Here is a 26,389-nt window from a genome sequence, read left to right as displayed (position 1 = left end):
TTACTGACTGGAGTACTGCACGGTGCTGTACTTTGTCACTCGCCTCCGGGAGGTGCCTGGAGACGCTGTTCCCATTCCCTGGCCAAGGTGACAGTCAGCACTGAGCATCTGGCCCGTGCTGCTCAGGCCACCCAGATTTGCTCCCCCTAGACTTGTTCCTCCCAGGCTGCTCATCCCAGACCCTGACACTACTCTCTCGGTGACCACCACATTGTGGGCATTCGATAACTCTGAGGGAATATTTATTAGGCTGCCTGGCATTCCGGAGGCAGGCCTGAACACCCTTTCTGTCACTACCACGTTTGACCCATCTACCAAATCAGGAATGCTGAGAGATGCCGGGAGTCGGGAGTTAGGTGCAATTACTCTTTCCGTGACGATAACGTTGGAGCCCTCTGTGAGATCGGGGATATCTAGCATGCCACGCAAATCAGAGGCAGACGCAGGCCCAACAACCCTCTCTGTCACAACGACGTTGGATGCACGCAGAGGGTCAACGGAAAAAGAGGGGGAGCTGGAGGTGTAGGTCTCGGTCACTGTCATGTTGCCGTGGAGCAAGGGATCCGGCATCGGCCTTGGGGGCTGTATGGTTGCACCAGATGTGTAGGTGTTTTCGGTAACAACCGTTGTAGTGCCTACTGGGGCAGGCATAGGTGCACTTCCATTGACAACAATGGTGGTACCAGGTGGCGGGAGGTTTAGATCACTTTCAGGGCTGGGGAAGGCAACGTTGACGCCTGGCCAGGGTGGGTTGACATCAGGGAAAGGTTCAATCTCTTTGCCCAGACAGATCTCTGCTAGGGTCTTAAATTTTGGTCCTAATGTATCCAAATATGTTTCATCTGTATCTTCTCCAATAAAGCTGCAGCAACCCACGGAGCCAACAGGAGTACCGACTCCTTCATGATCATAGATTAATAGGCAGTCATTTGCCGGCCGACCTTCATCTTCATCTGCATACACAAATGCTTTCTGTAGTTTGCAAAAACAAAAAAAAATGAAAAAAAAAAAAAAAAGAACAGAAGAACAGAATTCATTTTGTCAGGTTTTTAACCATGAATACTCAAACCACAGTAAAGTTTCCCTAACCACAGTAAGGCCCAGCTGACTTGAAACATAGGACATCACCAGGATAGACTATACCATCAACATTTTTTAACCTTGAAATAACTTTATTAAAATATTAGAATATTACTGTGTTTTATTCTTGTTTCTGCCAGCACGTAGCATCTCAAATTTGGTCTGTCATCAGTGGTTCTGTCTGTGGGGCAAAAGGGACAGGCAAAGAGATGCCTTCTTTGGGCAGCAGTTTCTGAACAAAATGGTAGGAAGAGGAGTGGAGCAGGATGGCGAGGGGAGCAGTGGAGAGACCAGGATAGAGGAGATGGGATGGAAGATTGTCCACAGTGGGGGAGACTTGGTGAGTGCAGAGGGTAGTCCATTTTGAGGAAGAAGGAAATCACCAGCTGGGGATGATGTTGGGGATCCTGGAGTGGTCATTACAGAGAGATCAGGCAGGAAAGAGGAGAATTTAGAACAAGTGCAGCATGAGGTTGAAGGAAGCAGGAAAGGGTGGAAGGGGAGGCCTGGGAGGGAGAGTCAGAGAGTTTGGGGATTGAGATGGTCCAGGAGGATAGCAGGAGTAATATGTGGAGGCCTATGGCCAGCAGACAATTAATACATAGGGCTCCAGGCAAAGGCAGGAAGATTGCAGTCTGGGAGAAATACATGCTCAGGATGTCAGTGGAGGAGAGAACAGACTGCTCTGTTCTCTCCTCTACTGAACCTTGTTTGGATTTTGAAATATAGCAATCCTTATATCTTAATTGATATTTTGGTGACAGGCAATTATAACATTTATGCCTCACAGTTCATGCATATGAATAAAAATATAGCCCATGAAACCATTAATCATGTAAATTCCATACCATTTTTTTAATCCCATATGTAAAGGCTAATTAAGGTGTTGCCAATTGAAAAAACTGCATATCGGTGTCACTGGCAGTTCACAAGTCTTTTAGGGAGCAGAAAGGGCAATAAAAATAAGGAAGAATGGATGTTTAAAGTTCTTTGAGGATTAAAATGACTTCATCAAACAAGCTGTACAAGAAGTAGGAGGGAACAATTTCACAAAGATATGTATTTATACACTGAAAAAGGTGGAAAATACATAAATTTCGTTGGTACTTATGAAGCTGAAATCATGTAATTGCTTCCTACTCATACCTGCAGTGTACAAATTTTACAAAATTTGTAATTTAAAAATGTTTACAATAAGGCTGTTGAATAATCAATCTACTATGGCAGCAGCTCAAAGACAGTACTACTACTAGTGTTGCAACTTTTCCTGTCAGTATGGTCAACTTTGCTCTCACAACAGTCTTATATCATGGAAGTTTCAATTTGAGTAGAATTAATTTGGATTTCCACCATGTAACCTGTGGAGGAGAATCTAACAGAAAGTATGCTCACAGGTGATGCTCAAAGAAAACAACTAATTACCTCAGAGAAATAGTTGTCTAAGAAGGCCATGTTCACTCCTCCTTCTCGATACTCTTTTATTGTTCCTCCAATGGACCCTTTTGCTTCCCCTGCTCCAGAAATTCCTCCAGCTGTTCCGTAGCCTGTACCAGTGCCATAGCCAACCCCTGTAGTTTCTTCAACACCGGAAGCTACTACTCCTCCTCCTCCATATGTGTTATTATATATTTCTGAAAACAGAAAAAGTTATCCTTCCTGTGCTTTGTGAAAATTTACACACAATTTTTCAGTTGCTTTTACAAATGCTGTAAGGAAACTACTGAGTTTCTGATGGTATTTTAAATCAATTTCAGTCACAGGTATATGCATAGGTACCAAACATTTAAACTGCAGTAATAATTACATTCATATTAACAGATATCTAAGCCTTTGATTTTATTCCTGGCTAGGCAGCATGTGCACATGTGTTTTAGAAAATCAGTGATTTACTTCTATTATTGGCTGGAAAGATTATTCTGTCTAGTGTATATATATGCTGTCATGGGGTTTGTACTAGAAAACCAGATAATTATGGATATTTATGAAAATACATAAATGTATATTTATGATCACATAAGCGTAGAAATTTTTTTCCCTTACACACTTAGAAAATAAAGAGTTTTGTAAATCCTAGAAAATAAAGAGTTTTGTAACTCCTTTCACATTTTCTAGTAGTGAGATTTTTTAGGGGAGAACAACAATGGATCATAATAACCACCAGTTTAAAATCCAGAATGAAAATGGTCTTTACAATAAGTTATAAAGTAATACTTACAGGATTTTATCTTCTCCAGATTTTTTTAGTACATGATAATAAGGAAAGAGTTTTCTTAATGATCAGCACATATTATAAGAAAAGAATTGCGTACAGAAGCCTTGACTATGGTTATGCTAGGAAACAGGCTAAATTAAATATTTTTTTCTTTTTTATGAAATGAGAAATATGAGAACATTTTTATATAATAGTCAGCAGAGAAGTTGTCTCACAGAGTAATATTTCTTCCTGTCAGAAGGTAGTGAAAATGGATCTGTGCCAGCATGCTTCCTTCCTCTTCTGAAGTAAGGAATGGGGGAGAAAGTGGCACTGCACAGCTTGACTTACTCACTATGATCGCTGACTTCCTAGAGGAACCTTATCTCAGAAGCATAAATTTACTGTGCTATGTTCCAGCTTGTCTAGGTTAACACACAAATTGTCAGTAATTAACTAGCTATTTGATGTGCTCCCTTATGGGAAGCAGAGCCTGGAAACTGGGAAGAACTGAACCTTTTACCCAAGTTATGAAAGCAAATATTCTTATTCTGGCTCAAGATTGGTTTCTGGTGTCTTGAAAACACCCTCCATTCAGTAGCTGCACTGATAAAAAAATAATGCCTGAGATTTGAAAGCCTTGGCAGATATTTCAAAGTAAGTGTAGTTTGCTGAAATGAATCTGCTCAAAAGCTCAAACCCCAGATTCTTAATTCATACTGGAGGTCTTACCAGCATTAGTTTGACTATGTGCAGGTGTAAGATTGGAAGAGTTGGGTTATAGTTAGGAAACCAAAGGACTTCATGGATCAGAAGGAATGAGGTTCTGAAAGATAGGTTTATGACAGCATAAAATAAAAGATTTAAGGATCTGCTTACCAGAAGGTTCACCAAAATCACCTCCTGCTGCTGTTGTTGGGGCAAGAATGTGCGAGACATCCTGGAAAACAACATTTTGACTTCTTGAATGATTACCTTGAAATTCCCATATGAAGACCAAGACTTTGTGAATTATGTTAAGGAATTATCAATCCAAACTGTTAATGACAGTTATTCATTATCACCATCTCCATTAACAAACAAAACGAAACAAAAAAAGAGACTACAAGGTTTTTCCTTGTCAACACAAACAATGATCAGTGAAGATGGTTTGTGTTCCCTTCTCCTAAAGTTGCACTGGAGAAGCTTGTTAGTTATTGTTTCATTGTAAGTGAACATAAAGAATAGTAACACCAAGCTGTTGTGCCAAGCTAACTGAGCACAACTTTAAACACATAAACTCCAACAGTGAATGTAATTAAGAATCACCTGTCATATCTGCCTGGCAATTGTTTACAATGCCAGACTTGTTTTAGATGACACAGTGCTACTATCACTTTCTATAGTCAAATGCAGTCTTCTCTCTAAATATGAATTTCTTCTGATTTTAGAAACATGGGATGTACTGACCCTGTCTTCAGGCTGTGCACCTTCTATTCCCCATGGATGAATTGCCCCTTCTGTGCATTCAGGTACAGGTTCAAATCCAGTTCCAACTCCACCTGCAGCGCCAGGTCCACAGCCACAACAGTCGCTCATTGACATCAAAATTGGTATCACTTAACAGGAAAGGAACAGGAAACAAGGATTTAGTACATCTTATTTAGTACAGAAATAGCTGCTTTCCCCAGAGGGCAGGTGCTGATGAACTTTTGAAAATACACCTTTAAAATGTTTCTAACCAAGCAGCCTGTAAGTCTGGCTTTCAGAATCATTAGCTGCTTATGGAGATGCATGTATTTAGAAATTCAGAATAATTTATACCTTTAGTTATAGCAGAGCAACACAGGGGTGGGTGGGGCTGTTACTCCAAATTTATGCTTATGCACCTGGGAATAGACTTTGATCTATCTCAGCTGAACCAATATAAGTTGCATACATATGAAAATTAAACAAACAGAACAAGTCTTGCTATGTATAGCATTCAGTGCTATTCTTCCCTGATATATAAGCATACATTTGTCTCTTCAAGTATTGTAATTGAAAAGTAATACACATTAGTAATAATAGACATATGAGAGTCAGTGGAGAATCCACCCGACTACAGCGATCTTTGGCTAAGGCTCCAGTTGCAATTTTCACATCACGTATACATAATGTTCGATTTGAAAACTCAGTAGGGGCAAATCCCAAGCCCTGGTTTCACCAAATGTTTATGTAGAGTGAGTCAGGTTTCCCAGAGTGCTGTATTATACTTAGTAGTTTAAAGAACTCAGTGCTGGAAATTGCAGAATGCTGTAATGGCCAGCATCAAAAACACTGCTTATTTTAGAAAGGCAATGCAATATTAATTCATAGAATCATAGAATGACTTGGGTTGAAAGGAATCTTAAATATCATTTAGTTCCAACCCCTCTGCCATGGACAGGGACACTTTCAACTTACCAGGTTGGTCAAAGACCCATCCAGCCCAGCCTGGAAGACTTCCAGGCATAGGGCATCCACAACTTCTCTGGGCAATATGTGCCTCTGTCTCATCACCCTCACAGTAAAGAATTTCTTCCTAAACCTACTGTCTTTCAGTTTAAATCCATTGCTCCTTGTCCTGGCACTACATGCCCTTGTGAAAAGTCCCTCTCCAGGTCTTTTGCAGACCCCCTTTAGGTACTGGAAGGCTGCCCTAAGGTTTCCTTTGGAACCTTCTCTTCTCCAGGCTGAACAGTCCCAACTCAGCCTGTCTTCATAGGAGAGTTGCTCCAGCCCTCTGATTACTTGAACATCAAAGTGAAATGAAAACGGGAAGGGGCTATACCATGTACAAAGTGCTGTCTCATGCTGCATGACTAAGGACGTATTTACTCCAGGCTACCAGGGGAGATTTCCAAAGGCAGAGACAGTCTGTCCTGTAAGATAAACCATCTGGGCACTACAAACTGAACAGCCTTTTGAAGCTTCAAGATTTTGTGTTTGTTTGTTCCTACTAAAGAAAGATCAAAATCCAAACAAAACACCCCTCCTCAAAAAATCAGTGGAAAACCCCTCAGTTTCCTCAGGTTTTATAGTCAGTATTTCTTCAATGGGAAATTTTGGATGTTGATTACTTGATGGCTAGGCCATGAAAGAAGGTTGATCACCTATGATTGTGGTGGTCTGAGAAATCATTGCTTATATAAATTCTAACTTGAATCCGTGAAGCTCATAATTCTTTATGAATGCTAGGACAAATGAATTAATGTTCTGTTTCGATCCTGTTATCATAAATGCTACTTGTTTTTTATTAGATGTAGAGTTTGGAAGGAGTAGCCAAAAGTTTCAAAATCTGAGATGATTTATTGTTCCACTACTGAAATCTGGCTTTGAGTTCAAAGGAATCTTGTTCTTTAGATCCTTTCATACCCAACTTGGAGCTGATAGTTGCACATTTCTTCTAGTAGTGTAATGGAAGTATAAACTGCAAAATTTAAGTGACAGGATAGCTCTGTCTAAGAATTTGATAACAAGTCTTAGAAAGGAAATGGTTAATTTTGAATGAAAAATGTATGTATGTATAACATAGAATATATAGAAATTCTTTTAATTTAAAAGACAATTTTTTTCTCTGTCAAATGGCCAATACAAGCCCATGGATTAACAGTCAACTGAAAAAGTAACCTCATTTTAGACGAATTAAAAATAGACTATTTACACTATTTAGAAAAGTAATAAAATTGTTTTCTTAATTTTATACTTACGAACAAATATTAATCCACCGAGAAACATCAGGCCAATGGCAGCACCGCTAAGTGTGGTACTTGATTGGTATTCTCTGCCATAATTTTCATTTCCAGCATAGCCATCAATGGAGGCAGTATATCCTTCCTCATCTCCATCGTATCCATCAGTATAACCCTGCCAGTCTGTGTGGTCCTCAAAATCTCCTCCTCCAGGTCTAGTCTGACCGCCATAATCACCACCACCTTGTTGTCCTCCTTCTTCCCAGCCTCCTCCACCAGTGCCACCACCACCGCCACCAGTAGTGCCACCACCACCACCAGCGCCAGTGCCACCACCACCAGCGCCGCCACCACCAGCGCCGCCACCACCAGCGCCACCACCACCGATGATAATTATTCTTGTGGCCCCACTGGTGCAGTAATTCCGACTATCACACTGGCAAGCTTGCACAGGAATGATATGTGGTCTAGCACAGCGTCGGCCTTGGTTATCTCTCACAACGACATAGATCCTGTAAAGGTAAAAGTCTATGTTCTGGCCCACTAGTTCTGCAGAGGAATCTTGGAGGGGGAAAAAAACAAGAGAAAAATATTTAGATGAATGTATTGACTTAAGTGTTGTACAAATCCATACTACTCGTGTGTTATGTTCACAGAACAGAATGAAACAAACTGTTCCCTTTCTAAGCACCTCAATTACTTATGCATCTACAGTACTTATGCAAAGCTGAAACATATAATAGTCATCTATGCCTGGTTTTTTTTTGTGGAAAACCTGAGCCAAATCAGTCTAGTTATCACTTTTACACTTGAGAAATACAAAAGGGGAAAATGAAATTTTTTATTTATACTGCTGCTTTTCCTGAATTTTATTTGCACAATGGTAAATATAAAAGTTGAAAGTTTTATGCATTTCTTTTTCCTCTCTCAAGGAGCTCATATATGTTTTTCAAAAAGTTTTTCAGTAGGTTTAAAATATTTAAAATTACATATTTGCAACTGTTGAGGACAGGTAGGAGACTCAAGAATACTCGCAATTCTGATATTTGCCATTTAATGTAGTCTTCTATGTAAACAGTAAGTTATGCAAATTCTGTCAATTAGTAATGCATGAAATTTGATGAACTCATTAGTTTGTCATGTCCTATTGAAGGAAACTGGCATAGCTTCACTGGACACTGACTAAACCAATTTTCTTTAAAATACGAGTAGGTGTGATTGCTACAATAAATTACAAAAGTTGTAATCTTAATTTGCCATTTTCATATGCCTCTCAGAAAAGTAAAGCTCTGCTAACTATACACTTTATATTCTAACACAAATGTGAGAGTTTTTTCATATGCTTATGATTTTTTAGATAACATAGAAATAAAAAAGTATCAAATTACTCCTTTTGATTTACCTCATTATGTTTAGACCAGTAAAGGCTCTTGTCATAGTTATGTTCAAAGTACAGATTTGCTGCTCTATTTTTATCAGTAATTTTTCAGTTTCCTTTAAATGATAACACATGTAATAATTCTGATTCTAGTTTTAATATGATTTATATATATATGTATGCATGCATATATTCGAATTTGGAGTAACTTCTTAGACTCATATTTAACTGAGATTTGAATAGATTCTAATAAGTGTTTTGTTTTTTAATAAAATAACATCCTAGTCAGATATCTTAGATAAGAGCTTATTGCTGTGATTTATTCTGTTATAAAATGTAGGTTAATTTACCATTTATTCGCCTGATAATCCATGTAGTCTGAGGTTCACCATGTATGCTGAATGTAAAGGGAGTAGCATAGAGATCACCATCCCTATGCTTTGCTGAGATAATCACCGATGGGGAATGCATACATACTTTCCTCATTTCAGTATTAATAGTTGGGCAGTTGGCATTGATGCCATCTATTGAAAGCACAACTGTGCCAGTAGCAGTGTATCGAGGAACCCCTGTAAAAATAAGATATTTGTGGTCAGGAGGGAATACTGACACTATAAATAATGCAATTAGGGTTGGAAAACTAGAAACAGGAAAAACACTGAGAGAAATCCGGAACAGAAAGAGTTTATTTTGCAAAACTTAATCTCTTTTCTTACCTCTGGTGATAGCCAGGACCTCTGCTTGGTACTGCCCATTGACTATGTAGACTGAATCCCGGTTAATAACTTTGTTCAGTGTGATTTCACCAGTGTTTTGATTGATTCTGAACCAGGCAGCTGGATCACGTCCTATACTATATCTGTGTTTGGTGAAGTGAAAATACTCAGCATTATGCTATGAATATAGGTGTTACATATTTATATTGCAGATGAAACTTGGCACTTTGGAACACTTTTCTTTAGGCTATGCTAAGTCCTATTGCATTTCACCCAGTTCAAGCAAAATCCACACAGACTCCAAAAGATGTAGACTAGAAAAGTAATTAGGAATAAAGCAAATGCGTAGAAGCCCATTTTAGTTTGAAAGTGGCATCACAGTCCAAAAGTAAAATTTTTTTTGATCCTGTAAACCTTAACTAGAATCATTGTTGACATCAATGCTTAAATCCACAGCTCTTCCTCTAACACTATACAGTTAGTTGTATTTGCTGACACATTTCTCTGGTTTATGAATTTTTTAAAAAATATTTTTAAATAGGCTGTATTTATTTCTACATACACTGTAAAGCAAATTATGGTCCCACTTATTATCATTGATTTCAAGAGAAGTAAGTGTAAATATTTTTTTAACCATAGAATGAACTGGTAGTGACATCTATTCTGATTGGATAATATTGACCATTATTGGGATTTTTTTGCCTGCTTTTTTCAAGATGCTAATGAATTCCCTATTTGTAGCAAAAGTTTCAAGAAAACACATTCTTAGGCTGAGTAAGAAAAGCCCCCTGTTCTAATTTATTCAAGTTACAGCCTGTTAGAGAAATGATATTTTCTTTGTCTTGTACATAAGGCTAAGGAAAGTAGTCAGGAAAGAAAAGCAATTATAGCACAAAAAATGGGCTATATACTATTCTATAATAATATAGAATATAATACAATATAATATATAATATTATATGATACCATATAATACTATTCTATTGCCATTTTTTCTATTGTTAATCAATAAACATTGTTTTTTAAAGCATCCTTTAAAATACCTATTCCTCATCCCATTGAAATTTCAAAAGAATTATTCCATCCAGGAAGTTAAGCAGAGCAGAGCTTACACAACATTTGATGCAATAGTTCTAGTGTCCTCATCCATGGCTGTGTACGTTCCTATAACATAATTTGCTCTTGCACCTTCTGCCAGGGAAAACACAACTGAAGATGGATGAAATTTTGGTGGTTCAATCAAATTTTTCACTTCTACTGTGAGGGGTGTTCCAAATATTTGGTACTCATGTGCAACAGAGTGGTGGAAGGCAGCTACGTTCCTGACACCAATCATCAGTGAGTGAGTTCGGATATGTTCAAAATCCAGCTCCTAAAAGGTAAACCACAGAGAACTAGATAATACATAAAAGCTCCTTTAATATTTTAAAAATATTTTTTATTTTAAGTGGTTGAGTGACAGTGTTTTTACTGCCTGTTTAATTGTTACAATTAATTAAAATTTTAAGATGACTATTTCAAGAGCTGAATCACAGTATTTTTCCATACCTTAATTACTCTAAGGATTCCTTGATTTGTAGCTCGATCTGTAACAATTTCAAAACAGTTATCTTCATTACCGGATATAAAGAAAAACTCTGCTAACCAATTGTCTGTAAACTCTTCGTCAGCATCCAGAGCTTGTATTCGTAGCAGTTCTGAACTGAGTGAATTTTCTGAAATACTTGCTGAAAACTGAAATGACAGATAAATACCCATTAGCAATATTAATATATATATAATGTGAGGAAAACACAGCTGTCTGCAGAGGTTCTTTTGAAAGATGTTCTTTCAAAAGCACAGTCCATGCCAATACAATAAAAAAAAATGTCTTCTGGGCAAATTGTGATTATTGTTACAGATTTGAAAAACTGTATCAGCTCAAAGGCAGAGGCATCGTAGAGTAAAAGGATTTGTGCTTTCCATAAGAAATGATCTTCCAAAAATTGGGTTAATCTACATAATATGGCCGTATTGCAGGGGTCTGGGCACCTGAATGACAGGATTTCTCTGAATACAAGGAAGTCAGTCCTGACAGTGTCTGGATTGACGTCTCTGAATACAAAAATAATATGTGTATGTTACCAGAATTGTTGCACAAGTCATGGATTGTATTTTGAGCTTGCTTCAAGGGAACAACCCGGTTATTCCAGTGGACCATGTAATTGTGAAAGTTCTCTATGGGTTAGTAAGGGCTCTGTTATCAACGGGGCTTTTAAACAGGGTTTTAAATCAGTGTTGCTGCTTTTGTTATTGGAAACTTACAGAGCTTTGAGCAAGAGTTGGAAAGTTGTCGTTAACATCGATAACTTTCACGTTACAGCTACAAACTGATGACATTCCATCTGCAGCCCCATCCCGGTCTGATGCCTTCACAACAAGAGTGTAGCTACTATGTTGCTGTCACAAAAAGAGAAATGGGTATGTTAGAAGACCATCTGTGCATCTTATAAATAACTCATGCTTGCTACTATTTCCTAATGCGGGACTTTGACTCATACATTTTATTGTAACGCATTGAAAACATGCATTTCTCCATTAATATTTGTAAAAACCAAAACCTTTCTCTTCTATTTTTTTTTTCTTGCTCTCATGGCACATTTACATCACCACGTATCATGTTATTTAGCTTTGCAAGGGGAAATATTACCTCTCTGTCAAGATAATTTGCAAGATGGAGTTCTCCTGTGTATTTATTCATAATGAACATGGGTGGACCAGAAGGTTCCTGACTCTCTATCTTGAAGGCAATTTTAGAATTCAAGTGGTTAGGTTCATCTGCATCTGTTGCAATGATTTTCATCACCAGTGTGTCTAAAAATAAAAAAATAATAATAATAGAAAAAACCCAATAGAAAATCTCTTGAGTTCCTGCAAACAACTCATCAAGACAGTGCTAAAATTTAGTGTATGAAAATGACAGAAGGCTATCTAATCCTTGACATTTACAAAGAAAACCAGAAGTTTAGTTTTGTAATACTGATTCTGACAATATTAATGACTTTAAACGAACTAAAAATCAAGGTCAGAAGGAATGCAGATGTTCACTGAACTTCTTTAAATCACCATAGGGAATATGAAAATACAGCCAAGTACTGAGCTTGTAGACATTACTATAAAAAATCTCCACAGCTTTAAATGAGAATTTCTAGAAAGAAGAAATGAGTGTTAGGCACCATTGCCTCAGTGCTATTTGCATGTCTAATGTTGATTGCTGTACTTTTTGGCAAAAAAGAACCATTTTAATAGTTAAGTATGGAATTATTTAGTAATAATCCGCTGCAACTACAAACACACAGGCTGCAAGTACAAATATTTGAAAGAGAAAAATGGGGAAAAGTGTGTTTTACATACCCTCAAAGGAAGTAAGTGTAATGATATTTTTATTCTCATGAGAAGGAATGAAATAATTTATTTTACATTTTCACATCTGAAGGAATTTGCATGATGGTATGGTTAGAAACTGGAACATTCAACACTCATGTGTGGGAGGAAAGGGAGAAGGAAGCATTGCTGTTTAATTTACAGCAATTAGCTCAGGCCCTGGCTCAAAGAGCACTTGCAGAAGCATCTGCTGCTCCCTCCTCTGCAGTGGCCCTGACCAATATATGTCATTGCCGAAGAAAAGCAGAAAGAGCACCCCAGGTTTATATTAACTGTATTCTGTGAGGTTCACTAGCAATGTTGTAAAAGGCATAGCATAGTTACTTACTGTCCATGCTGCTCTCTTCAACAGATCCTGTAAATACAGTTTGTGCAAATACAGGAGCGTTATCATTTATATCCAGAACTCTGACTCGAAGTTCAAGAGGTGGTTCCAAATCTACACCCGTCACTGAGTGTTTAGCAAAGCAACGTATCTAAATAAAAAGATTTACTTGTTTTAAAACCAAAAGGTAAGTAAGCAAAGTAGCAATCTGAAACAAACAAATTTGCTGTCTTTTGCTCTCTTTGCCCCACCCTGGATCCATAATCATAAAGGTAAAAAAAAAAAAAAGACAGTACTTACAACAAAAACTGGTGTTATTTCTCTATCCACTATCGATGTTATATTAATTTCTCCTGTTCTTGGGTTAACAACAAATATTCCATAGGGTGCACGATCAATTCCAACTCCAGAGATGCTGTATGTGATTGGATTGTCTTCTTCACAATCTGATCGGATCTGCAGTAACAGACAATAATAATTTATACCAGTTTACTGAGGACACCTGCAGGGTTTCTTCTCCTGTTCTTAGTTCCTGTAAAAAAATTCTATATAACTTCAGTTTCTCCACCATTTATTACAAGTTGACACAGAATCAGTAGAAGGGTCTTTTACAAAACGTTAACCTAGAGATCCATCTCCCCTTAAGGGCTGGGTAGGCTTTCTATTTCTCCTAAATCTGTCAGGGAGGTGGAGAGAGAAACCTCCAAGGGTGTCACACTGTGGTTGGACCTCAGTAAGGGCATGGTCACGGTGAGCGAACAGGAGGATATTTTCTTTTTTCTGTTTCCCACAAGTCATGTACTATCTTTGAACTTCTGCTCAGGGGTTTTTCAGGAGGAGAGAGAGAGAAGAAAAATGTCATGATCTAGAACAAAAACACTGGTTAGAGCTGCCTGGGGAGTAGACTCATGGCAATGTTCTAGGAAGCCTCTGGTCACTCCTCAGCAGCCACACGGCTTCACTTTATGAGACTGTCTCAGCAGAGCTGGGAATATTGCATCATCTTTCTTTTATTCTACATTCCTTGCTTTGACTACTCTAAGCATATATATTTTTACATCCCTCTGCTTTTATCAGCCTGTCTTTGGAAGAACTTCCTTGTCAGTGAATACTTGTGGGTTTTTTTCTACTTACTCTGGCAATTGGATTCCTCTTGGAATTATCTTCTCCTTCTCTACAAGCTGCAGCAAATTTGATCCATTCACGTTTTTGTCTTCTAAAGGTTTTCCATCTTGCCATTCCATTTTCATCCCATTCTTTTACCTTTGACAGAGAGTTCCAGTATCATATGACCTCAATCCATTTTAAATAAATACAGACAATTATAATTTCCAACAATAAGGAGAAAAGAGATTTTTGTAGACCATGTGCTTTTTTACGTCTGTGAGTCCCAAACTTTATGACTGTACATGTTTATTTTAAAATTACTCATTTGTATGAGATACTCATTTAGATTTAGGTGAGTTTCTCTTGAGAGAGTGAGCAGGTTATTACCTGCAGCTGTTTAACATTTAAATATGTTTTCAATCTTCAGGTTCAGAAGCGTCTTAGTTCAGTATTTTCCACATGGTTTTTTTTCATTTGTTACATTTAATTTAATCAGAAAAACAGTTTCTTAAGCAATATGTATTACCTCTACATGAAATCCTGTGCTGAAATCCAAGAGTACCTACAAGAACAATAATAAGATTGGCATGTAAAAATGCAAGGCAAAATGCAGCAAGCAAAACCCAACTGTAAGACATTGCTATACTGCAGGCCTGGAGCAGTACTTTTTTTCAAGCCTATTGCAATAGCTTATCTAGACATTAGCTACAAGATTTCCACAAATGACTCGGTGAAATTCAATTTTTTCTATATCCAGCACTTGAATTCCTAGACAGTTAAGACCTTAAAAATCCATTCTGTCTTTCAAGACAGAACTTTGAGTTTGAATGGGTATGCCAGAGAAGTTTTCAAGCTATACCTTCATCAAAATAAAGCTTTCACACAGATTTTTAACACCTTAGCTGAAGAGGGAAGTGGTTGCAAGAGTTGTTACCAAACTGTCTAGGAAACTAGAGAAGTATTTATCCTAAATAATTTATTCTTTTTTCATTATTTTTTTTTCTTATTTACAAAGTCTACAATAAACCTGGAGTACTTAATTGTGTAATTTAACCAAAAAGAATGAAAATGTATTCTTGGAACTTCCCAGTGAGATTGAAGAGATTTAATGTAAGATGGAAACCCACCTGCAGTTTTCAGGCAGATTTCCCTGGAGTGCAGTAGATTTTGATTTGAGACTAACTATGCAACTACTCTTGAGTAAATAAAGGTGGCAGGATCAGATGCAGTATGTAACTACTTTAAAATTAAAATTTAAATGAGAGAAGCTTCAATTTCTTGATTAGCACAATTTAAAAGAAGGCACAGTTTAATTAACTTTATTCCTAAATAGGGTGTGAAAATGAAGTTCGCTTGGTGAATGTACTTCTTCAGAGCATCTCTTTCGGGTTTAAGATCTTCTGCTTTCTTCAGACAGTAAAGGGTGAAGAATGTGGGATTTGCAGGACTGGCTGCTTGTTTCATTCATCATTGGAAGAAACAAAATATCCAGGTGACTCAAAAAGTATTGCGGTGTTTCTCTTTTCTCAACAAATTTTAATGGCTGCAGTTATGAGTATTTCACTTCCTTATAATTTCCAATAGCTTTTTGTTTTGGTTTGGTTTGGCTGCTTTTTATCTGATATGTTTTATCTGTGGGGTTTTATGTCAGTTATACTTGGATAAAATCGGTGACAATCTTTTATCCTATCATTACATCATGGGACTTTCCTCACTTCAAATTCATTGAGTTTTACTGGCAAGGCTGGAACATGGACACAGAATGTTTTCCACTTACTTCATATTAAGACGACTTCTTACATGCAACAGAAGAATGAACAGCAGTTTCACCTCCTTCCTCTCTCTCTCTTTTCCCCATTTACCTTTATGCTGCAAGAGTTTACCATCTGTCATTTACAAAACAGTGTTTCCAATGATTTGGTTTTGCCCAAAACATTCCCTGAAACCGTGGCCTACCACAGATGCCCTAATCTGCTTCTGAATGAAGGAGTTTAGACTGTGGATTTGCCCATTTGATGTGCATATAGCTTGAAATTTATTGGACTCCACAGAGTAAGGATTTTTTCCTTGTTTGTTTGAGCAAGCTATTGACATAAATGGTTAAGAAAAGTACTCTGCAGGAAAATCAATACAATATGTTCATGTTGTGCTAAAAGCATCAATGCATCTTCTAATTGACATTGAGTTTATGACTATTTAAATCTTCAGCTTCAGAATAGGATTCAAATTCATGTGGAGCCATTCCTCATCTTAGAAGGGACAATATCAGACTCCATGTGAACAGCAGGGTTTGTTTGCCCCAGTGGGAGCTCAGTCCTCTTCTTTTATAATCCCCCTTGGAGCCTGGGGAACATGGAAGAGTCAAAGGGGCAGACTACACTAGAGAACCTGAGTGATGAGGTCCACCAGAAATAACACTAATGGAACATCTCTTATCAGTCTATCCCACAGGCAGGGCCTCCTTTGGTGAGCACAATGAAATCCTCTCCACCCTTAGGCTGAAATCCCTTCTGGCATGCAAACAATTGTCTTGACCTGGCAAAGTATGGGTATACACCTGCCAGTGCAATGTTAGTGAATCTTGTCTGCTGTCTGCGTCCTGTGGCCTACCCTGTTACTTAACAGTGAGACTAATACCTCACACCCAGCCACATCACTCTCATACTCTGAAAAACTATTCTGAGTTTTTCTGAAATAAGAATTATGCCTGTAAAGAATTCTGTTACTTAAGGACATGAATATTCATAAACCTCTTGATTCCAGCCTATAGGGAGTTCTGTTTTCAAGCAGTGAAAAATACATATTTTACACTGCCGTCTCATCCTTTGTTTTTGAGCACCTGTAATGGGAATGTCAGGAATTTGTCCATTGGTGATGCTGTGGATTGTAAATTTAGGCCCTGTATTTCCACAGTTGTCCTGTGATAGCTAAGGAAAACCCCATTCTGCTACTTGTTGGTAATGGAAGATCTTGAATTCAGAGTCCTTAGTACAGTTTGTGTTATTATTTGAAAAGGCTAATCTGATGAACTTGATGTCTGTGTTTGATATGTCTCTCTCTTATGGCTGTGGTATAGGAAGGAGGGCAGGCAGACATCAGGCAAAGATGTCTAGTTCACCAGATAAACCTGAACAATTTTGAAATTGCATTTATCCAACTTGATCCAGGGATAGAGGTTCCTCTGCCTCCCCAGCTAATGCCTTCCAGTTCTCTACTGTCAGCAGCAGTTAGAAGGCTTCCCCTACCCCAGCTGTCTATTTCTAATATTTTTCTGGGATGCAAATATTTTTTTTCTAGTGCTATTTCCAGCAGATAAGTTCTGTCTCCTAGCAGCTAACTCCAGCAATTTTCTAGGTAGTTAAAAAAATTCCCTTCTAAACCAGTATCCAAGTACAGTACTTTCCACAGACACAGGGATAAACAATAATTAAAGCAATAGGAGCCACTGGAATGTGTGGGATGCATCCTGAGGACCTTGGGGTAGGCAAGCTGGTCAGAATGATACCAAGATGTGCTGTCCTGTTAGTCTCTGAGAGACTGTGAAAAAAGGAAGCTGCAGAGAATCTAGAGGCTGGTTGCACAAGCTGTTTCTCTTTTGGGTTGGGAGATGTGCAGGCAGGAAACAAGTCTGTGGTTTCTGTCATTTGTACAGTGTCTGTCTGAAAGCTTGTCTTTTATTGTAGGGATACCTGGACCCTGTGTCCAAAGTGACAACTTAGAGCCACACTGGAGTTATTCTGGATTTATTCTGATGTACCCGGGGACAGAATTAGGCCCATAGGATGTGTATGGTTCTTCACACCTTCAAAGCAATTTACAAACAAGAATTAACTAATCATTAATTGAGTACCAAGCAATATCATAGGTAATTACAGAATCCTCCCTCGTCCACCTACTCAAATCTAAATGACTGAACACGCCTTTAACATCTTCCCAGCATTATTCATATGGGATCTGCTTCTCTCTCTTTGAAGTCAACAGTGGCATTGTTGTTGGCCTGGATGGGAGGAGTGCTGAGAACTCACACGTATTGTGTTAGTCATCAGGCTGCAGTGGTAGCTCTGGTACTGTCAGCGTTTTGGGACTTTTACGTCTTTCTTACTCATCCACAGGCCTGACTAGAAAAGAGTTGCAATAATGAACCCTTCCCTTTATTCATTCTACATCTCTTTAAAAAGTGATACATCAGTGCATATGAAATAATGAGAAGCAGAGTTCAAACATAAGACAAGCACTCATATTTTAAAAATATGCCATTTGATCACTTTTTAATTGAAACACAATTTTCTTTTTCTATACTTTGCCTTTTCATATGTCACTAATGAATGTACTTCATCCAATTTAAAGAGGAAGATTTTCTAGATGATTTTTCTGGCCTTTTGTTTTCTGATTCAGAGGAGGTAAGGTGTTTCCTGTGTTAGCAATACTTTGAATTTCACCCAGGATGGAGAACCCATTACTATTTCAACAATTGTGAACAACAGAATTATTCAGGAATTATGACAATGCTCATGTCAGGCTGAAGAATATACTTTGAAGTTTTATTTATTTTAAAATAAGTTTCTTCAAAGAACTGAACACTTTGGGAAAGTTTCCACTGAGATTGTTTCTGTTGTCCTGTTGTGTCTTTTATTGTATGTAGATACAATACATTTCCATAGAGTAACTGAGCTTAACCATTAGAAAAATGAACAGAAAAGTAATTTCAATATAGGGTGTATGCCATTATCATTAAAATTTGAGTTTTTCAAATTAGTCATGCTAAGTGCCCTCAATAAACCTCCTCAATAAAATCTGAATTCTGATATGACTTTGAGCGTTCTGGCTGCAAATGCATGTTTGCTTAACGGCCATTTTACTCAGGAATGTAAAACTACAGGCTTAAGCACCTAGTCTTAGGTGATAATTCCTGCATCTGCAATTGCTTTAGTTTCTATTTCTACAATAAAATTTTTGGCAGAAGAACCTATAGGTTCCTGATTCAATTCTGGCAGATGTTTCATATGAATATACATGGAGAGGATTTAGCTCCTGACTATTTTTATGTGCAACCAAGTTATTAGTATGATGTGTAACCATAGCCTAACAACTGGGGGGGGGGGGGGGGGGGGGGGGGCGAAATAAGCATAGATAACACATGGGAAAATGTATCCAGACAAAAGTGCATAAGAGATGTGGTGAATTTAAAATTATTGGCTGTCACATGATAGCTGGCAGGAGAAGAGTCATACCCGATCAAACAGGTTATTTCCATAAAACGTGTCTGTGCTGGTATCACAAACAGAACTCCCTTACTCATGAGAATAATGCCTTTGAAGTCACATGAGCAAGGGTTGCAGAATCAGTCCCACCAATGGTGAAATCCATAGAGAAAATTATTTGTTTCAGGGCTGGTAAGTTTCCTTTTTTTTTTGACAATGCAATAGTGTACTAAAATATGTATAACTTCATGGTAATTTTATTTGATGCAACTTATTAACAATATACTAACCAGACACACCATTCAGACTGGTGATTTTCATGAATGATTAGTCAAGCTGAAAATCAAAATCCTTTCTCAGAATACACTAACACTGGATACATAAATTTATAATTTATATCTCTACATTATCATTATAATTTAATGATCTCTACAGTTTGTCTGCCACCTTTCTATAAAGTGCTGAAATATGCTATTAAGCTGCACAGGCCATCATGAACATTGCTGGGCAGAGCAACGCATAACAAGAACAAGGGTTTCCTCTGGGTTGTAGAAGTTCAAATATTTCATAGTCATCAGAACACAATGGCATTTTTCAGAATCCCCCTTTTTTTCTCACCCAACACCTACCCTCCATCACTCACAATTGTAACAATAATACACTGAAAGAAAGAAAATGGCTCCAGAGTTGCTGAGAGGAGTAAAGCAGTAAAGTCTCTTTTAAATGGACAGATCTTAGACACAACACAGTCAAACTTTTTGAACCTCAACACACTGGGAGTGTGCATCACCAGTTAACTGAGTAAAATGAATAGTTACTAGTGCTACATGAAAATCCAGAAGTGTGAGTGTGGTGTGCAACAGGCCAGTCTCAGACACCTCTGTGCTGCCTTGAACAAGCAGAAACTTATCCGAACCATAACTTGCTTTTGCCAAGTTTTGCCCTTGTTTGCTTGGCAGCTACTCTGTGTTAGTTAGTTCTACTTTACTGATTGCAGAGCTGTCACCTAAAATTAATGGATTACATTTTCCAAATGGTTTTAGGATTTCTTATTCTATAACACAAACTTTTTCTCAGACTACAACATTTCTAGAAAAGTCAGTAATGAGAAGTTAACAAACATTTACCCTTACAAATACACTGTGTAAAATGTAAAATTGCATGAAAACCACAGGGCATAACTATAGTAGAAATCTCACTTTTCTCAATCTTCAGGGCCTTAAACCTCTACCTAATTTCAGAAGGTCAGCACAGATGAGTAAAATTAATCCACACAAAAATCAGATTGCAGGAACAGTAGGGCACCCATAGCCCTTTTAAGTCCCTTCTGGGTAATTTCCATGCCTTGATGAGCACATCGAACAACTATGCCACTTGACCATAGCCACAACTTTCCTTTTACAGTGAGAAAAACAAACCCAAAGAGTAACACTTTCATCATGCACTCACTCGCTCAGCACATGGCGGCTCAGACACTAATGCACTACAACACAGGAACCCTTTGCAATGTGAAATAATAGGCCAAGTCTTGATTTTTTCTCAACTGAGATCTTCACTAAATTTTGTCATTTTTTTCTCTCAAATATAGCTGTAGGATTTGGTCAGCTCTGAAGCAATCTTGCTAATCAGTTTAGAAAAAAGAGATTTGAATATTTTAGAAAAAGATATTTCCTCAACTGATAAAAAAGTAAAGACATAGAACCAAATTGTATCCAAACATTAAATTTTTCTAATGATGAGCATTTTATTAATAATTGTGACCCCTAAATAGTAGCCACAGAAGACATTTGCCTGAAAAGTTATACCGTAAACAAAGAAAGTCACATCTTGAACATCAACAGATTGCCAATAGTCTAAAAAGAAACATTTGTCAGTATTTAATGAAAAGCTAATTTAATTCTATAGAATGTTCAGAAGGGCTGTTTAGAATGAGCAGAGCTTTGGTTTTTATGGTAAATTTCACTATATATTTTTGGGGAATAGTTTACACTGTAAAATGTAATCGCCTGCTGAGACCAAACTACTGTAGTCACAGAATTTACAAATAATATTTTAAAATCTGACTTACCAACAAAAGGAACAGAAAAGCAGCCGTTCGGTGAGGGAGCCAATCCATGGCATCTGACTTCTCAGAAACAAGTCCAACTGAGTTGTGGTTACAAGCCTGTTCCTGTACCCCTCCCCCCCCAGCGCTTGTGACTATTTGGAAAGACGCTCCGTATATGTCCTTATACTCGGCCCTTCAAGGTGTCTCTGCCTCCCTCTGAGGGAAGAACTGAAGATGCTGTATAACAGAGTGTCTTTCCCCACCCCAAAATCCTGGGCTGGTCTCACCTGAAACGCTTGACAACATCATTATTGCTTGCAGGTAAAAGCTAGGAGACACACCTAAATTCTTATTGCACTGAAACCCTTTGTTGGATACGAGAAGGTACATTTTAAAAACAGAAGGCAAGCTTTGCTGAGAAGATACCGAGTGATTTATAAATTACTCACAACATAAGGAATCATTAAAATGGTAACTTATCATTGCTTTGAGTGCAACTTCCAGTTTTATCTTTGCACCCTATAAAATAGAAGAACTTCATGAATATTACCATAAAGAATATGGACTTTAAGAAATTATTCATTTAAATTAGAAGTCCATTTGTTTACTTCCAGGCACAAAGAAGTCAGTTCCATGCACCTTGTTCACAGAAGGGAAGCAGTCAAAGCAGAATGGGGTTGTCGCTAAAGAGGTATCATTAATTTTGGGGAAAAAATAGTGCTTTATTCATGAGGCTGCAAGAATATCTGAAGCACAGGAAGAAGATTTTCTGCCTTTACCATCTGCAAAGCCTCCTCATGCCATACTTCTCCCTTCCAATGGGCTGTGCTCTTGCTGACACAGTGGAGAGGGAGACTGTAGAGCTGCTCAAAACAACAGGTAGTGGAGGGGAGAGAGGATGTTCTGCACAGCTCTCTCATGGCCTCATTTTGGATGGCAGGAGCACAGTTTTGTGGGGGACAAAGAAATCAAAGGGGATTCCCCACTTTGTTCTCTGTTGTGCAGCACAGGTGTTATAAGCGCCTCCTTTTATCTTTGGGACACCTGAACCACTCCTTAACGGGCAAGAAAAAGTCAGAGTGACCTTCTGCTCTTCCACTGAAGCTGGGAGGGGGGTGCACACTTTGTCCCTGAAAGTGCAACACCACTGGTGTGCTTCTGAGCCCTCCATGGTGCTTGGCATCTCCCAGGGCTTGGCTTGAGCTGGGAAAAGAGGGCTCAGCACCTCTGTGGCTGCTCAGCCCCTGCCAGGGTGAGGTCCCATGCTCCTGCTGGGTAAGCAGCTTTGCAGCACGCTGCGTCCCTGTGCCACTCAGCATGGGCACTTTGCTGTCTTGCAACTGGCTGGGGCTGCCAAAGCCAGTCGTGCATGTCCCCATGGTCACTCAGATCTTGGTGCTGAGCTCAACATGCCCAGCAGTGAGTCAGTGAGGCAGACTGGGACAGGCTGTGTTAAATGGATCATATCTGGATTTTCTTTTCTGGGAAATTCTCAACAATCTGAAATTTGATTTTGGATTAAGTAAAAAGTTAATTGTTTTACATATAAAATATGCATATTCTTTTATGAATCCAATTAGCTTATTTCAGAACTTTTGCTTAATCATATCAATCATCATTTAAAAAAAAGTCAATTTAAAAACACTTTTTGTTTTAGATTTTTCAATTCTTTTTGGATGGATTTTTGGTTTTTGTTTGCAGAATTGAAACATTATTTTTTTATTTTTTATTCTTTCATATCAGACTGATAGCCAAGAAACACTGACAGTATGTATCACTCAAAACTGCTCCTGGCAATGCTGAAATTCTATTTTGACCACTGAATAGAAGAAGTTATTTCTTGCAAATGTAAAATAGGCATGTTCTTTTACAGACCAAGATATCCCTTGCTGTGTCAATTTTTTTTATTATAACAGAAGACAATTTGAAAAAGATGATGAAATGCCTCAAACAACAATAATAGCCTCAGCAGAAGTGCAAACAGAAGTACCAGCTGTTACCACTGCCTCTTTCTGTGCCATACCTCATTATAAAGAGTACATGTGGACATATGAGAAAAGATAAATAAGAACAATTCTTCAGTGGGAAAACTTGTCATGAAATTTCAAATAGGATTTCCAAACAAATGCTCAAAAAATACAGTTTGCACATTTACAATGTTTAAAAATGAGTTTATTCTAAGTAAAAATGACTAAAAAATTGATGCAGCTTGAAGAAGAAATCCTAATCTGCTGACATTACCCTTTTGGAATATTGGAGTTAATAAAACAGTACCATTGGCATCCACCTAACAGTCATTTTGTGCTCTTGGTGCTTTTCTTCCTTTATATTCTGGATGAATGTTTTTGTGCTTTTTTCTCTTACCACTATTAGCACCTTACAAAACTGTAGAGGAAGGGGCCATGGATCATTTTGGAAACAGAGCTACATAATTTAAAATATAATTGGCATATAATGCAGTTAAAACTTTTATTTCCATGGAAAGATTTTTTTAAATATTTTTTTGGCATCCAAAAATTCGACCAGTGACCTACTGATATTACAGAGCTAGCTAAGAGTCCACATCCTAGTGACTCCCATTTGCAGGAATTATCTGATGTATTTGAGTGCTTCTGAAAGCACCCTTTCTCTATGGTAGTGGTCTTGTTACTTTTAAAACATGGTTCTTGAGTCAGTTTTTTAAAATGGGTCTCCAATAGTGCAAAAGCCCAAGCCTGCAGCTGATTTCAAACCTGCTTCATCCATATTTGATGCAGTCTCCTTTCAGACAAATATATACATATACACACATTTCCGTCAACTTTCTGAACATCTTACAGGAAAATATTTGGTTCTCCACCCCTCCCTGGCACAGCCCCTCTTGTGAGGTTTGGAGAGGAGGCTTTTGATCCAGCTCAGCAATGAGCAATTTCCCCCTCGAGGGTCTTGTATCTACATGAGATAATAATGAACACACACCCTAATACTGCACTCTCAAATTAACCTTCCTGTGTGGGAAGTGAAAAACCCCAACAACAGAAACAATTAAACTTTTCTGCTCTAGCTTTACCCCCTTGATGAAAGGAAGCATGTTTACCCAGCAGTTACCTAGGGAATCTGTCATACTTAAGTTAACAAAGACCTCCATTCTGAAAGAGAAATCCAGCCTAAATCCCGGACTATCTGTTTTCTGGCAAACACCCAGGAATATGGTTTTAAATTATATTATCAGTGGTATATTCAGACCTATATGGGAGACTACAAAATAGAGTTTCTGTAATAGAAGGGGAAGGAAAATGGGAAATGCCATGAGCTCTGTCAAAGCAGTGTGTGATGAGGTTGGTAAGATTTACCTTGTTTTAATATGAGGAACCCAAGGCACAGCAAGATGCAATGACTTGTCTGAAATATCTCGGCAAAGCAGGGACAGAGCACCAGGTCTCACCTGGTGCACTTGAAGATAACTTATGAGTGGCATATGGCAAAGCACTCACCTCTGATATACCTTATTTTACATTCATGGAGCTGAAGCTCCTGGGACTTGTTTTACAGGTAAGGCACACAGACACACTTTGCGATGCTTATTATACACAGGTTTCTGTTTCATCATATACTTATGTTTTGATATATTTTGAGAATCTCACTTAAATGTCAGCAGGACCACTGTTTTTGTTGATAAAACTTTTATGCAGTATGGGCTTCACCTGTTAACATTATTTCAGATTGCTAAGCATACGTATCAGTCCAAAAGAATTTCTCTCATCATATTATCAACCATCTGTCTGGGTATGAAATTGAATGTTAAAATTTGATTTTCACAGAATCATGCCAAAGGCAATTTTCAGTTTCCTCAGAACAGATGATTTTTGGAGCCTATTCATTCAGCTTACTGCTGCTAGTGACAGTTGATAATAATAATCATGATGATAAAAATGTAATTTCTGAGTTGCTGAAAATGTGTGGGGCAAACCTAGAAATATAGCCAGAAAGACAGCCTTGCAACTAAACTAGAAAATGTATGTAAGAAAAAGTGTGCAGAAATAAGAATGATTAGAGCAATGCAATCATGAAATTGCTCACTCTGAGATTATGCCTGTCATCTCTGTCAAACCTTTGGATTCAACAGCAGCAGACAAATATTTGGATTCATAAGAGCCCTGAGTCACAGTCACCTGCTATTTTTTTCGAGCAATTAGCATCTCCTGGCTGGCTTCTTATTCTCCCATTTTGGGGTACAATCTTCCTTTTATTTTTAATGAACAGCTAGTGAGTTTCATCTTCTGCTGAAGCCAAGTTCAGTGGCTCAGGGGTTTGCAGTAGGGTCTAGGCTTACATGCAGGTTAAGGATGCCTGAATGAGTTACTGCCACAGGTCCCCCTAAGTGATGAATCCCACTGAAAGACAGTCTTGCCATCTCTCTGCTATTACAATCATGGGAGTACTTCCCAGCTCCTGAGCCTGACTGCACAGCCCAGGATCTCTCCGAGGCCTATGTCCAAACCATACTACTCCCTTAAGTTTTCTGTGTAAGGCAGGTCTGCAGCACAGACTTCTGGTGTAGAATAGAACATTCACTGGCATGGCAGCATCTGGGAGGTGACATCAGAGAATACACGATGTGCTGACCAGAGAAGTTCTTCAGAGGTCTTCAGGTGCCATGTTGGAAAGTCAAGAAACTCTTTGGAGAATATAGCCCTCCCCATCTCTCTCAAACCCCAAAGTTATCCTCTGTCATTCACTATTATCTCCTAAAAAGGAAGACGTAATTGAGAAGGCAGAATACACTTATTACTGAAATCGTCCCAAGCTTCCTCACTTTTTTACCTCTTAGAGGAAAAGAGGCTAAGCAGATCTTTTTTCGTTCCTTGAGTTTACTTAGCCTATCTTTGGTGCCTAGAAAGGAAGAACTGAAGACAGGGCAATAGACATCAAATAGGCTCTGAAAAGCAGCAGCAATCCAGGAGCAGTAAAGATCAACAAGATATTTGCTTAGGTAATGAGTTTCATATGTAGTGGCCAATCTCACAAATTATTCCTTCAAAGATGGGGATGATGATCACCTTAATTTGGTTTTCTAGGTTTTACTGCTGATTGATTACTACTGGTTTTAAGAAACCAAATGCAGCAGCTCCCATTCCCTCCAGCAAGATCTAAGGGTGCTTGGCCTTGGCTTTGTAGCTACCTGGGTCTCCAAAGCAGTAGACACAGTTGTCTGATTTCTGGTATTTGTCTAGACTAGATTTTGCTTTT

At 38.2% G+C, this 26,389-nt stretch overlaps 1 protein-coding gene across 1 annotated transcript; it reads right to left on the bottom strand.

The window, feature by feature from the left end:
- On the bottom strand, positions 1-21,229 carry LOC138105901 (desmoglein-4-like). Its single transcript, XM_069005948.1, has 16 exons — positions 21,182-21,229; positions 14,439-14,474; positions 13,940-14,068; positions 13,106-13,261; positions 12,809-12,956; positions 11,747-11,910; positions 11,362-11,496; positions 10,606-10,791; positions 10,170-10,429; positions 9,058-9,200; positions 8,692-8,910; positions 6,982-7,524; positions 4,721-4,869; positions 4,151-4,211; positions 2,503-2,711; positions 1-972 (listed from the first exon to the last, which is right to left on the bottom strand). Exons 1-16 carry the CDS (start codon positions 21,227-21,229, stop codon positions 1-3), a joined length of 3,558 nt encoding a protein of 1,185 aa, XP_068862049.1.
- Between the last annotated feature and the right edge of the window lie 5,160 nt (positions 21,230-26,389).

This window comes from Aphelocoma coerulescens, chromosome 2 (genome assembly GCF_041296385.1).
Source record: "Aphelocoma coerulescens isolate FSJ_1873_10779 chromosome 2, UR_Acoe_1.0, whole genome shotgun sequence".
In the NCBI taxonomy this organism is placed as follows: domain Eukaryota; kingdom Metazoa; phylum Chordata; class Aves; order Passeriformes; family Corvidae; genus Aphelocoma; species Aphelocoma coerulescens.
The sequence above is the reverse complement of the archived record's forward strand: the minus strand, read 5'-3'. Positions and strand labels throughout refer to the sequence as shown.

Excerpts from the sequence above, each read along its gene's own strand:
- LOC138105901 (XM_069005948.1), bottom strand. The coding sequence starts at position 21,229 with ATGGATTGGCTCCCTCACCGAACGGCTGCTTTTCTGTTCCTTTTGTTG. Across the intron at positions 10,792-11,361 it reads CAACTCTTGCTCAAAGCTCT|TTTTCAGCAAGTATTTCAGA; the intron begins GTAAGTTTCCAA and ends CTGTCATTTCAG. Across the intron at positions 7,525-8,691 it reads GATTATCAGGCGAATAAATG|ATTCCTCTGCAGAACTAGTG; the intron begins GTAAATTAACCT and ends TCCCCCTCCAAG.